The sequence below is a fragment of the Aedes aegypti genome, chromosome 2 (genome assembly GCF_002204515.2).
Source record: "Aedes aegypti strain LVP_AGWG chromosome 2, AaegL5.0 Primary Assembly, whole genome shotgun sequence".
Taxonomy (NCBI): domain Eukaryota; kingdom Metazoa; phylum Arthropoda; class Insecta; order Diptera; family Culicidae; genus Aedes; species Aedes aegypti.
The window spans coordinates 364,457,014-364,471,165 of record NC_035108.1 but is presented as its reverse complement, the minus strand read 5'-3'; the positions used below and the strand labels follow the sequence as shown (position 1 = coordinate 364,471,165).

General features: G+C 36.3%; 1 protein-coding gene across 1 annotated transcript in view; it reads right to left on the bottom strand.

Annotated features, from left to right (window-relative positions):
• Window positions 1–11,046: 11,046 nt before the first annotated feature.
• Window positions 11,047–14,152, bottom strand: part of LOC5576502 (tyrosine-protein kinase hopscotch) — a 69,909-nt gene continuing 66,803 nt past the window's right edge. Inside the window, exon 14 of the mRNA XM_001662644.3 lies at window positions 11,047–12,767. Within this exon, the coding sequence (XP_001662694.2) occupies window positions 12,614–12,767 (154 nt within the window). The 3' untranslated portion in view covers window positions 11,047–12,613. The remainder of the gene's footprint in view (window positions 12,768–14,152) is intronic.

Below are 14,152 nucleotides of genomic sequence, written 5' to 3'. Positions count from 1 at the left end.
TCCGAAATTCAATATTTATGTACACGCAAGCCAGTTTTAGTACAATCTTTTAGTGTCTCAAAACTAAAAACATCGCACTAAATCAATTTCAAAGCTTAATTTGTACTACAACGCAAACATAGATTCCAACAAATTATGAAGCTTTTTTTCCCTCTATGCGACATATGAAAACACTCCAAACGTAGGCTTTGTCGTGGCTCGTTTCCAACACAGTTGCAATATGGTTCTATGTTTTGGCGTTTCAATGGTTGCATTGAACAGGTCACAGTACTTCGGATTCGTTTCCGTTGCATCCTTCAACTCCTCTCTCTTCAGTATAGTAAAATCATAACTCAAATTGTAACCATTTACTTGTTTTCAGGTATTTTTCAGTCGTTCATTATTCAATCAGAAAATTCTATTATCTTCGATTTGTTAAAAAAAGGCTTACTGTGAGAATCGACGGTATCAATAAAACCATAAAACAAAGCCAAGTTTTTACAATTCACTTACATTATGTTCTATTGTTTTGTACCATTCAATTAATTAATCTATAGCCATTATTTATTTATGCAATAGAACATCGATAAATTTGCCTTACTAAACCAACTACTGATTGATGACTCCTACACGATTATTTCTTAGATACATTAAAACACAGAAGACATCAAAATATTTAATAGTAGCTGCTGAAATCTACAAGAGCTTTCACTGTTCTCTTGAATATTTTGATCGAAATAGGCAATTACAGGGTGTTTGATATTTCTACCCTGTTACTGCATAAGGGCCTAACGGACTTGAGCGATTTCTCTCCATCGATCCTCTGTTTCGCTAATAACTTCGCTAAGTTAGAGAAATCTGTAATAATTCGTGTTAATGAAGCAAGGTATAGTCAATCTTTATCTTTATAAAAAACAGTTTTCTGTAATATCTCAAAGAGAGCTACGATGAAGAGAAATCGATGAATGCAGATAAGCCCTTATGAAAAACAATGCTGATTTACTTTCAGTAAAGTATATGATAGAAAACATATGATCGTATAAATTTCGATTTCCAGTATATAGCGAATTTTGTTTATCTAAAACATTTTTCTTGACAGAGCACAGATTATTTCATCTTCATTTAAGGTACCATGGGGCAACTGGGTAATGGATTTCGCATAGTTGGGATTCTTCAAAGCCTAGAGACTTTAAATTGAAACAAATGAGGTCGTGTATATTTTTTAACTTGACTCCTACAAAATATAAGCTGTATGCTAAAAGTTATTTTTATGTAAAATTCTAGAAAAAAGTACAGAAAAAGTTTTTGAAAAACATGTCGTTTTGAACAATAAATTCAAAAACTTTTCACGATTTATATTACTTTTAACATTTGTTAAGGCGTTCTAATGAACAATAACATATGTAATATGTTAACAAAGAAAATTTTATTCTTGTTACTTGAATTATTTTTTTTCTGTTCAGTTATGTTTGTTGAAATGATTCGACAACATTATAACTGCAACATTTCCAATGTTAGTTCTTACATCATGGGACAGCAACTGCATTTCTGCTCTGTAGAATTTACACCGCATGTAATTTGTTACGAAAATCGGATAATAACTCTTCGGGAGAAATCAAACGGAATCCTTCAATAAAGTATTTAGAAACTTTTCTATGTGGATACACTTATACCCCATTTTTGTATGATTTGAACTAGCTTTACATAGACATTCCACGAGATTTCCGTGCGTTATTGAAACTTTTCAATCAGCGTCTTCCTTTCAATCGGCTGTCCGAAGTAAACATATTAATATCGTAATATTTGGCAACCTTTTTTAGAGAAATTCCATGATTTGGCCATGATAATAGCTTTTTATGCTTTGAGTATAGTGTTTCTTGAATTATAAGCACGTCCTGTTGTTCTATGATAATTGCGGTCCTTGTATACTTATAGCTACCTAAAAGGAAAATACAAATTCAATCTCTAATGAGAAACGTTTCACTTGCCCCACGTGGGTATTGACGGAAAATTGACGATGTTTCAATTTAGTTATTTATAGTTCTATGTCGAATTAATTCTTAAACATTTTTAATGCAGTTTAAAACAGTCAGAAAGGACAACTTAGAAGTGGTACAGAAAATTATGTTTCGCATCTTTTTTCCGCTGAATATATTAAAATAAGATTGCACACCGCCAACATGTTACGGAGTGATAGTTGACAGGTTAACATATTTCGCTCTATTATGCAATAATGGCTGAAAAATTTCAGAAATCTCTTGCCTAACGTAATGTTCTCAATGTCCTCAAAGGTTTACGCAGGAGCTTCAAACGTTTATTCACATATTCAGTTAAATATACCAATTATTTTCACTTACCCCATTTACCCACTTGCCCCGCGGTACCTTAAGCTAATTTTAAGGCACATATGTTGTCTCAAAGGTTTAACAACTGACACGCGCTCCGTTCACATATATGTATTTTTGACCAAACAACACTTAAAATTTCCAACGATTGAAACAGCATGTTACCATAATCTTTTGAACTAATTGAGTATTCCTCAATTCCTCAATTATTTACAAGTGAATAATGAGTGAAAAATTTACACTCTTATACAGAAAAAGCTTTTGATCTTCAAACAAATATTCAGGGCGTTGTATGCTGTACCAATATGGACTAGCTGTTGTAAAACCAGGATAGAAGCTTTGCAGAAGATTCAAAATAATGTTTTGAAAGTGATTCTGGAGCTCCCTTCCTGGTATAGTGCTAATGAATTACATAGAATATACAATGTTGAGTAATTGGAACAAATGTCGAATAAAATTATTATTAACTAGTGGTCCCGGCAAACTTCGTCTTGCCATCAAGTAGGCTGTTGTATACGCTATGGGTCGTCCCATACAAAATGGCAGTTCCGTCCACTCTCGTTTTTTCGACTTTCCCGTTGAATATCCTGGAACTTTTATACGCACAAACACGTCGGAACCCTTGACGAACAAAACGGAGAAATAATCATTCAAATCCGTTGACCCGTTCGTAAGCCATTTCGTGACATACAAACACCTTTCCATTTTTATTTATATAGATTTAAGACGAAAATCGTTGCAATGTTCTATTGCCACGCTTAATGCGCTGTACCTATATTTTTTGTTATTATTATCTTCATTAAAGAGGCTTTCAGCTCAGATAGTGGCTGGTTCGTCTCTGGAAGAAAAATGCTTCACAATGAGGCCCGTGCTGTCATATAGTTTCATAGTTTAGTTTCAATTACAAAGAATATTCTTATAAAATCTATATATAACACATTAACACAAAATCGTAGCTCAATTGATCCGTATGAAGAATAGTGTGGATATTTAATGTTGAGTCTGTGTTTTGGGGCTCAAATGGCCCGGTATAACCCACCATCTTTGATGAATGCAATTAGTGCTGTTTCTCTGGCTGGATCGTTTGCAATGATGTCTCTTATGTTGTTTGGGATATCATAGCGATCTCGTATACCCTGGTAGAATGGACAGTTGACTAGTAGGTGTTCTACCGTCATGGTTATGTTGCATGTTGAACATATTCTGCGAAAAGGCCCCGTGGATCCCATATATTGTGTGTAGCGTGAGTATGTCCTACTCATAGACTAGAAAGTATCAGTTGATCGTGGCGATTGGTAGTATCGGTCCATTGTGTAATTTGTCCCTTAATTTTGCGTATGAAGGGTTGTCTCACATTGGCCCATTCTTGAGCCCATGCTACGCGGATTGTAGACTTTAACCAGTGTTTCAGATCCGCTCCTGGTGTCAACCTTGTAAACATGCGACCGGTTCGTCCTATGGCTGCGAGATGATCTGCTTCTACATTACCTTGAATACCACAGTGGCCGGGAACCCAAAGGAAAACGGTTCTTGCGGGACAGTCCATCTGAATAGCTTGAAACCATGGGTGCTGGGTTGTTGGAGAGTTGATCGTAGATAGATCGGAGATTACGCAAATTGGTTTGGATGCTGATATTGTAATGGCCAACAGTATTGCAGCAGCCTCAGCTGAGAACACTGAGCACTGATTGAGGAGCTGAAAAAAGTGTAGATGAAAAACCCGAATTTGGTACTATTCGCTCCCAAAATGACAATTCGGTCGGTGGGGTGTGCTGCTGTCGTCATGATGATGGTTGACGAGAGCAGTGTCAAATTCGTTCATGATTTCAAAACATTCGGAACAAAATATTTATTTTCACCGCTTAAGTGAAATAATGTATTAAATTGAATGAAATTCAATGGACCAATGCACGAGTTCACTATTTGACGTTTAAGCGGTGCCGTGTTATTTACGTGACCATGGCAACAAGTGAATTCGGCACCGCTCAAACGTCAAATTCGTGAACTCGTGCATTGGTCCATGGTAGAGAATTCATTTCTCTACCCAATGGTATTTTTAGAGGCAACGGAGAATGTTTCCAAACGTGTTTTATTCAAGTGCAAAAATCGCTCAGGCGAAAGTTGCAATGAAACTAACTTTACATATTCTGGTTTTCCAACCTCAAACTAGTGCTCCCACCAGCCGGATCTCATTTTTCATGAAAGTAGTGGAATAATATAAAAAACAAACGAATGTAGAACATAGAGCACGGATCACGGTGCCCCGACAGACCGTTATTATGTAAAAAAATTGTCCATCAAATCTGAGCACAGGGCTCGATTCCTGAGGTCATTCTGCACCTCTGGGCCAATTTTTAAAAAAATCCCTAGGAGGAATCTCAAGAAATCTTGAATTGAAGTTTTTTACTTAAAAATTCAATATAATCCATATTGAAATTTTGTAATAGCACTGAAAAAACCTACAAAAACGCTTAAAAAGTTGGCCCAACTGTTCTAAACTAGTATACAATTGTTACTTTTGCTACAATTAGAAATATTTACAACTGGATGACCTTACCAGAGTGGCTTAAGTATAGTTTTACATGGCTTAAACCAGTAAGCTTAGTTTAATAGAATGAAATCTAAGAAATAAATGTCAATATACAATTGATGTCACGTTCCATAAACGTGAAACATTCAATGCAGAATATTATTAATTTACAGCTTATTTTACGACTTTCATACTAATTGACCAGCCCACAAAAGTCTGCCGTATTTATTTTGCTTAATAAAAATTGCTTTTTGTACATATGGTACTACTCTTGATGTTTACGTCTAGTTTTCCACCGAGTGTTGCCCTCAGCACTTAACATAAAAAATGTTTTGTTCAACATTCTCAGCCACAACAGGATTATAACTACACGAGATACATGATTGTCATATGGTCGGTGTTCAGAGAGACTGGACCAAGTGTTCTTTAATGGTATCAGGAAAACGTGCCCCAAGCATTCGGTATAAGTATAATGAAATTCGTGCATTATTTGCTGTGAGAAGGGAACTTATCTATTCGAAAAAACATCAAAAGAATTGGAAATATTGTAATTGATAGAGTCCTTGACTCATCTTTCCAAGGCCAAAATGTCATCTAGTCAGATCTGTTTGAACTCCGACCATATGTAGCAAAGGTTCGACGATTAACAACTTCAAATAAATTCCCAATAAGTACTATTTAAGTATCAACTTCACTTGGACTTTCACTGTATATACCTGCAACCCTTCATTTCGTTTTATTTTTTTCGGGATTCATCGTCAATCTGTTTATTGACTTCTAAGTCGCGTTCGATTCAGTAACAAAAAAAAATAGCTGTTGCAGGTAATATCAAAGACTTAAAAATAAGACTTAAAGCGGATTAAGCTGACAAATGCAATCAGGTGTAAAAATTATAGACGAGGAGCTTATTTTTTTGTTTTGGAAAATTACATGGACTAAGAACAGATGAGTTTCTGAATTTACTGTTCAATATTGCGTTTTGTCGCATATACTCCTTGATTTTGCAGACCATGACTTTATTGGAATCGATCGCAGTTCAGTAAAGAAGGGTTTCACTATTTCAAAGATGGACAACTAGGATAAGCGTGTAATGCCATTTACTCTACCCAAACGTATATAGTTGCATGTAGAGAAAGAAGAAGGTTCAGATGTGTTGGCGCTGATGCAGTGCTTGATTGAGATGTGGATGAATTTGTTGAAGAGCCATATAACAATTGTGACGTATGATAATAATGTTTCCCTTGGAGTAAAAACACGTGTTCTGGTTGTGAATATCTCCTTTACGGATTACGTAACCGGCTTAGGGACCCGAAGCTTGCAAAGGGAAACGACATTTCTACACTGTTGCTTGATAAAGGCTTATCTGACTTCATAGATAAATTATTTCATTGACAACTTCGCCAAAACACCTCGCGATCCTTTATTGTACACCACTGAAACCAGATCAGTTTTCAATCATAATTCAAAGAGAGCAACGATGAATTCAAGCATGCCTAAAAGAAACATCACTATTAATTTGTCATGTATGAAACACTTATTCTTGGCTCCCTTAACACATTTATTTGAGAACTGGACCGAAAACTATTGGGCGAATACCGGAAGAAAAAGTTGCATCAATCAGGTGAAGCTCAGCGTCCCCGTGGAAGACATCGGCGTATGATCATTCTGTTATTGACTTGAGCGTACCAGAGTAACCAAATCATTCAAAATTTGAAACAACCGGTAATACTAGCTCTAATTGACTATAAAAATATTCACATGACTTATCTGGTAACTATTATTGTGCAACATTTATTCTCAGATTCTTTTTTTAAATAACAACATTGTTAATCATTGATTTATTTGGTTTACTTTTCAATCGGTTTAATATGGAAAACAACAATCAATGAAATTTAAATCAGTAAACTATGAAAAAATAAGTAAAATCGAACCCAAACATTCAGTTTTTAAGATCACGAATCTGGAAAACCAAACATCCGTTTAAGAAGAAAACCTAAACGACTGGTCACTAGCTGGTGGTGACCAATCGATTAAATCCTCTGCTCAAACGGGTATTCGGTTCTCCAGAGTTGTGCTCTTGAAATTTTGAAGTTTGGCTTCGATTTAGGGGTCTATTTTATAAGTCGAGTCGATCAAAATGACTCGACTGGAGTCACTGTCGACCGAAAAATTTGCTCGACTCAGCACTGTCACTCGAGTTTTTCGACAGTTATCACTCTATGTGACTGGATTACTATGGGAGTCGATGGGTGACATCTGAAATATGCATGCTTGCTTTGATCGACAATGAATATAGACGAGTCACATGAATCTGCTCGATTTACAAAATAGGCCCCTTAATTTGTTTTACTATTTATCTTCACCTTAAGGAGTGGATTATGTTATGCTAGTTGTATTTTTTTTTATTTTAACAACGGTAACAATTGTATACTAGTTAAGAACAGTTTGGCCAACTTTCTGAGCGTTTTTGTAGGTTTTTTCAGTGCTATTGCAAAATTTTAATATGGATTATATTGAATTTTTAAGTAAAAAACTTCAAATCAAGATTTCTCGAGATTCCTCCTAGGGATTTTTTTAAAAATTGGCCCAGAGGTGCAGAATGACCTCAGGAATCGAGCCCTGTGCTCAGATTTGATGGACAATTTTTTTACATAATAACGGTCTGTCGGGGCACCGTGCGGATATTTCTACCTTTTCCACTAAACCGTTTCACTATTGACTGTCTTTTATTGACTGTTTAACGATCCTTGATCGCAAAGAGACTATACCTTACTTATGATAGCCTTGAACGTGGACGTGAAGGGGGAGTTAGTTATGGGTTGCAACGCGTGACAGAGACGGACGCAAATATTACACCATTTGACCGAGGTTAACAACCGGATCTCCCCATTCAGGGAAGAGGGGTCCTGTGAATTCCCCATTCCGACGATTATCTGGACCCGTATCCCAGATGGGGAAAGGGTTAGCCCCCGACAGCATGTTAGGAACTGGTAGACCACTAATTGTTCACCAGCTCGGAAGAAAACACAAATTTCACAGCACGAGATGCCATTCACTAGGCGGTATTTTTGCTTAGCTGCAGACAATGACAATCAGCTCTATTGTTTGATTTCCACACAGCGCTCTGAAATCAGAAGCTTGTCGTTTTTATCGAAAATAGTACGTTTTTATTGAAAATTGTACCTTTAATATCATAGTCCAATCTACTGGTACATGACAACCATTGGTACCGGAGCCCTATGTACAAATGAAAGAAAACCCGGTGTAAATATATTAATGAGTTTTATGAAATACATATTGAGAATCGATCAAGTCAAACCAACTCGACAACTTTCTCTATATGGGGCTCTGCACAAAAATCGTTCTTTCTCTTTTGCTCTGCCATGAAATTAGTAAACAACAAGGCCAGTAAACGTCAAAATCCCATACAAAACCAAAACAGTGAAGAGCCCCATTGATGTTCCCTTTTAATGAGCAAGCGCTATTCTTTCACTTTATGTATTTCCAACTTTCTATGCTTAACAAACTATTAGTTAATGTTAGTAGAGATTGACCCGCGTTGGACGCGACACTGAGTAATATTTGATCCTTTGATCTTCCCGCATAACTATGAACCATATCAATACAGTTTCCCGTATTATCCATAACCATTCGTGACAATATATGAACAGTTTCCTTTAACACCAAAAATAACAATAAGACTACAGTTCCATGAACGGTTTTGACAGTTCGGGAAATGGTAATTGGGAAAAGTACAATGTGGGGAAAAGGCGGTTAAGTTATGTAAGCATTTAAAAACGCCAATTTTCCCGAACATTTTTTTTCGTTCACTGTTTGCTAAATTGTTGATATACTATCCATTTTTTGCACAATTGACTGTTAAGCAAACTCCCGCATAGAAAAATACATTTTGTCGTACATTCAAAACAGTAAATTCCATTTAACTGATACGGTTACCGAATCACAAACTGTCGCTTTGAAGTTAAATAATATGAGGCATAGAGTTTTAGACAATAATGAACTGTTTAAGTGACTCATTCCAAATAGTATCAGTTTGTTGTAGTGTTCGGATACTGTTAAATGTTATGGGCATGAAAACCTGTGGAAATAGTGGAAATATATCGCCACCAACAGTTTAACCATTACGTTGGAATAAAAATGAATAATGTACGTGAAACTGTTGGTTTATTGTGCTTAATGGTAATGTAACCCTATACTGTACTGTACTGTTGTATTTACACCATATGAAAAGAAAGGATATTATCGCTCAATAGGAAAAAAATAAAACAAATAATAAGTGTATTAAAAATTTACTTTAATTACAACAAGTAAAATTGGTACTGAATACTGGAGTGGGCCGGAACATGCTAGGAAACATTCCCCGCTCAAGTGCCAATTCTGGGACCGAGTGCACTCAGTTTACCGTTGTCCATAGTCCGGCAGTCCTGCTTTTTCTCCACGTGTTGCTTGTCCTCCGCAGATGTTTCATCGTTTTAATGGAGCTTGGATTTGCATTCCGAAAAATCAGAAAGCACACTTCTTCCAGCAAATCTTCACCTCGACGCACCCGACGTAGAAGAAAACCTCCTGTTCACGACACCGCTCAGCCGGTTTACGAATGTGTGGTCCAGAGAATCCGCCAGTCCGATTCTGTGGACAAATCCATGTGGAATATCGTTGCCGTCTCGATGATCGGTGTTGGAAAATAACACCCGCTGAGGTGTTGGCCGTTTTCGGAAACTGGTGGATGCCCATTCCGGGTGTTTTCGTTATTTCACTTTGTGTCAAAACAAACATCATGCACGCAAAAAACTCACAGATACCAATGCGTGCAACTGTTTGCCAAACTGTTCATAATAGGTAACATATAGTAAAATGCCAAAGTGTGAGTGCGTAACGCAAATTTTAAATCCAACCATTTTGTGAACGGTGGCGATATATTTCCACTATTTCCACAGGTTTTCATGCCCATAACATTTAACAGTATCCGAACACTACAACAAACTGATACTATTTGGAATGAGTCACTTAAACAGTTCATTATTGTCTAAAACTCTATGCCTCATATTATTTAACTTCAAAGCGACAGTTTGTGATTCGGTAACCGTATCAGTTAAATGGAATTTACTGTTTTGAATGTACGACAAAATGTATTTTTCTATGCGGGTTGTTGCTTGCTCCTGCGGGGGCGAGCGATGAACACTTCTTCGCAGTACAATCCGTTTATCGAGTAATAAAGCGAATCCGGGTACCGTTTTGTCTCAAATTCCGAACAGACTCATATTCCGAACACTCGGTTTTTGTATGGCGACAAGGTTGAAATGTTTCGCTGAAATATGTCATCAAATAACCAGAAAATGGTAGTCAATTGCAATTCAATTTTAACGTCTTCCAATATAATTTATACCTCTGGAGTAGTAATGATTCTCTAGTTCGCGACTAGTAGAACTAGCTCAGATGAATTTTTTTATGTAATTATTCAATTGAATACGATTTATTCGTGCTGTTCGGAATTTGAGTCAAGGTGTTCGGAAAATGAGACAGAATGAACGCAGTGTTCGGCATTTGAGTCAAAATGTTGTTCCATTCTTTTACGTAAAAACAATACTAAACAAGTTTAAATAAACATTTTTATCAGTACACCAAACAGCTAACGGTTAGACTTTGCGAAGAAATTAAAATTTCCACAAATATCAGCCAATTTATGCCCTTCAGATGCTTCTGAAGTCACTAGTGGCCTTAAGTGTTCGGAATATGAGTCAAAACGGTAAGCGTGATTGTATCATGGATTGCATCACCAAGTAGGGAAAGTGTACCAAGTATGGTCGTAGGGAAAGTTTACCAGGTATTATAGTGGTTCTCTTTATGGCCTCTTGTGAATTTTCGAAAACATTCACAGTTTGAACACTTTTGAATGTTTAAACATCAAGATTTATTCAATTTTAAAACACACAATGGTTGAAAATTTGAAAACAAATAAATAATCACGTATGGCGAAATAGGGTACCATTATGTCCATAACTGGTAAACCTACCGTATGTTAGTTTTGTTGCATGTTCCTGAGGGGCGAGCGACGGAATCACGTGTCCGGTTCACGTAGTGCAATTACGAAAAAAGTATCGGTGATCTATGTCCATAGCTTTTGGGTCACAAATGTTTCGGATCTTGAATAAAACTCAAAAGGCCAGTTGCTTCACTTTAAGTATGTATAATTTCAGAGTCACATCGATGTAGTACACCTATATAATTCCATTTCATCGAAAAAAAAACACTTATCAGATATCTTAATATCACTAATATGATTCTAAGCAGTGATTGAAAATGGAAAAAAATATTCCACTACTTTTAATTCGTCAATTTTGTTCTTGTTTTGTCATAATGGACTTGATTCAGATTGTATCAAGAATGTGTAAAAATAAAAGTATATTCGTCTTATCTAATTTCAGCAATTTTACCGCATGGTTTATAGATCCAAATATACAATAATAACCTCTCAGGTTCACTTGATTCGGTTGGTTAGACCGTAAAATAATACAAACACGACTTCAGTATTAGCCTAGTATATCGTTGGTTTAATTTGAATCAACTTTTATCTCTCAATTGATTGACAGGTGCCGTTTCACGAGTTTCTAAAGCAACGAAAACAAATATTTGCAAAATAGGAAGGCATATTACTATTCGTATTGAACTATCACCAACGGGGTCCCAGTTGCACTTAGTTTAGTGAGCTAAAAAAGGTCTAATGTTTCTAGCAAAACATGTTGTTTACTGCTTTTAACTAACGAAGGCCATTTTTCTCGATTACAATCGTTTCAAAGTGTGAGACGAACTTATGCACCAAAAAAGCTTGACTAATTTGTAACCATAACTATATTTACAATTTGTAAGAAAAGAAATGTACAAAACGATACAAACAAAACACATAATCTAGGTAGGTAATTCAGAACACAGTCATTCATCGACAAGTCTAAATGAGGGGAGGTTTTGTAAGATAGAAACCGAAGCGACCTCATCTAGGTGGCACTTTGAGAATATATGTAGGTTCGAGTTGTCGACTGGTTCACTCGCATGCGTTGTAGCGCGTAATTTTGCTAGAGTTTGACTTCGACGCCAGATGTGCTCATCACGCGTCGAAGCTTGGTAAAAGGTCCAGTCCCATTTAGCATTAGAAATTTAATATAACAAGTAAGACACGTATCCACATTTTAGACGGGCACAGTTCTTTAGTTTCGTACAGGTTGACAAGTCAATTTGTTTCCAAACGACAAAGATTTGAGCTACAAATGAGTTTATTTACAGTAGTAGACAGATTGGCAACAATAATTTTAACAATCAGGTGAGATTTCGCGCTTAGGAGGAAAGTTTATATGAAGTACAAAAATGAAACGTTTCTTTTTAAACACGGACATATTTTAAAAAAACATTTTGCAGCAAAATATAACATTCATCTGTAGCATAAAATCTGATTCTAGTACGTATAAGGAAAAGTTAGGAGCCAAAACTTTCTTATCTGACTTTACTACATATTAAAATATTTTTGCCTAACCTAAGAGTGCTCTAATTCCGGTAAACTTTTTACTACAGGAAAAAAAATCTTCCTCTACACGAAACCTTTTAACTTTCACAGTTTTGTTTTCTGGGATACTAAAAACGGTATTCCTTCAAATGCGTTTTGTATGAATCAGATTCCTCTGTAAGTAACTTCCGTGCGATTTCACATTTGACTTTACTTCTAGTGTGTGTTTTTTTTTTAATTCGATTAGAAAAGTTGAATTGATTCGCCATATTGGTCGATAAGTTGTTCGATATTCTCGAATAATTGCACAAACGATGGGCGCTGATGAGAGTCCAGGATGAAACAAGGATCCATCAGCTGCTCCTGGACGTCCCGATCTCGGTCGGTGAGTTGCAGTCTGAAACAAAAAAATGGGATGATAATGGTTAGATAATTAACTTATGTTATTTAGATAAACAACACATGTTTAGATTATAATTGATAACATAGCTCTAATTCTTTAAAACATACATGCAGAAATTTCCAATCAAAGCCAATTACGTAATGATGGATCTCTGTAGCTATTGAAAATGAAACTATTAAAGCCCTTTTTTTCTATTATCATATAGCATTGATTTTAGTACAAGCATGAGCATGAATTGAACATTTAGATTTTGTATAATCAGTTACTTCTTCTTCTTCTTTTTCTTCTTTCTGGCGTTACGTCCCCACTGGGACAGAGGCTGCTTCTCAGCTTAGTGTTCTTATGAGCACTTCCACAGTTATTAACTGAAAGCTTACTATGCCAATGACCATTTTTGCATGTGTATATCGTGTGGCAGGTACGAAGATACTCTATGCCCTGGCATGTCGAGAAAATTTCCAACCCGAACAGATCCTCGACCGGTGGGATGCGAACCCACGACCCTCAGCTTGGTCTTGCTGAACAGCTGCGCGTTTACCGCTACGGCTATCTGGGCCCCCCACTCAGTTACTTCGTAAACGAGAAATGGAACAACGTTATGTTTTAACACAGGAAAAAAAATGACAGCCATTTAAAACAAGGGCTTAGTCAGTTTTTCATCAAAGAATCGGGGGTTTAAGATCAAAGAAGTTCATCGTTTCTCCAAGGAACAACCCGAGACATTTCTCCAAACATATCCCGATGACGCTTTTGGAAGATTTCATGGAGCTACATAAATTGCAAGGATCTACTTAATTAGAAGCTGTATCCAGTGATGCCACATACACAGATTTATCTGTAATTACACAGATTTTTTCATGTTTTTGCCTACAGATATCTGTGATCACAGATCACAGAAGACATCATTGGGAGTCTCGTATTGTGGCCCATGTATACCCATGCAAAAAGTATGAGAATAAAAATCGATGTTCGATTTACAACTTTTTTCGTTTTAACATACATAGCGTGCTAAGAATATAACAACCTACATTCCCACAAATTCCTCAACATACCCCTCAGGCAATTTTTTACTAATCCCTTCAGGAATTTTCTAGGGAATATTTTAGGAATACTGCCTAAGAGTGTTTTAGGAATTAGTTAATGATATTGTTATAGAATTATTTCTAAAACTCGTTGCACTCGATCACTTGAAACATTTCAATTTATTCCTTAAAATGTTTCTTCAGACATTATACTAGAAAATTGGTACTGGGATTCTGACACGAATAACTATATAAATTCAACATATTTCCTCAATAAAATTAACCCTCTAATACACAACCCCGCCTTTAGTCGGGGTACACTTTGGAATTTTGTGTATTTTTTCGTAGCTCGGAAAT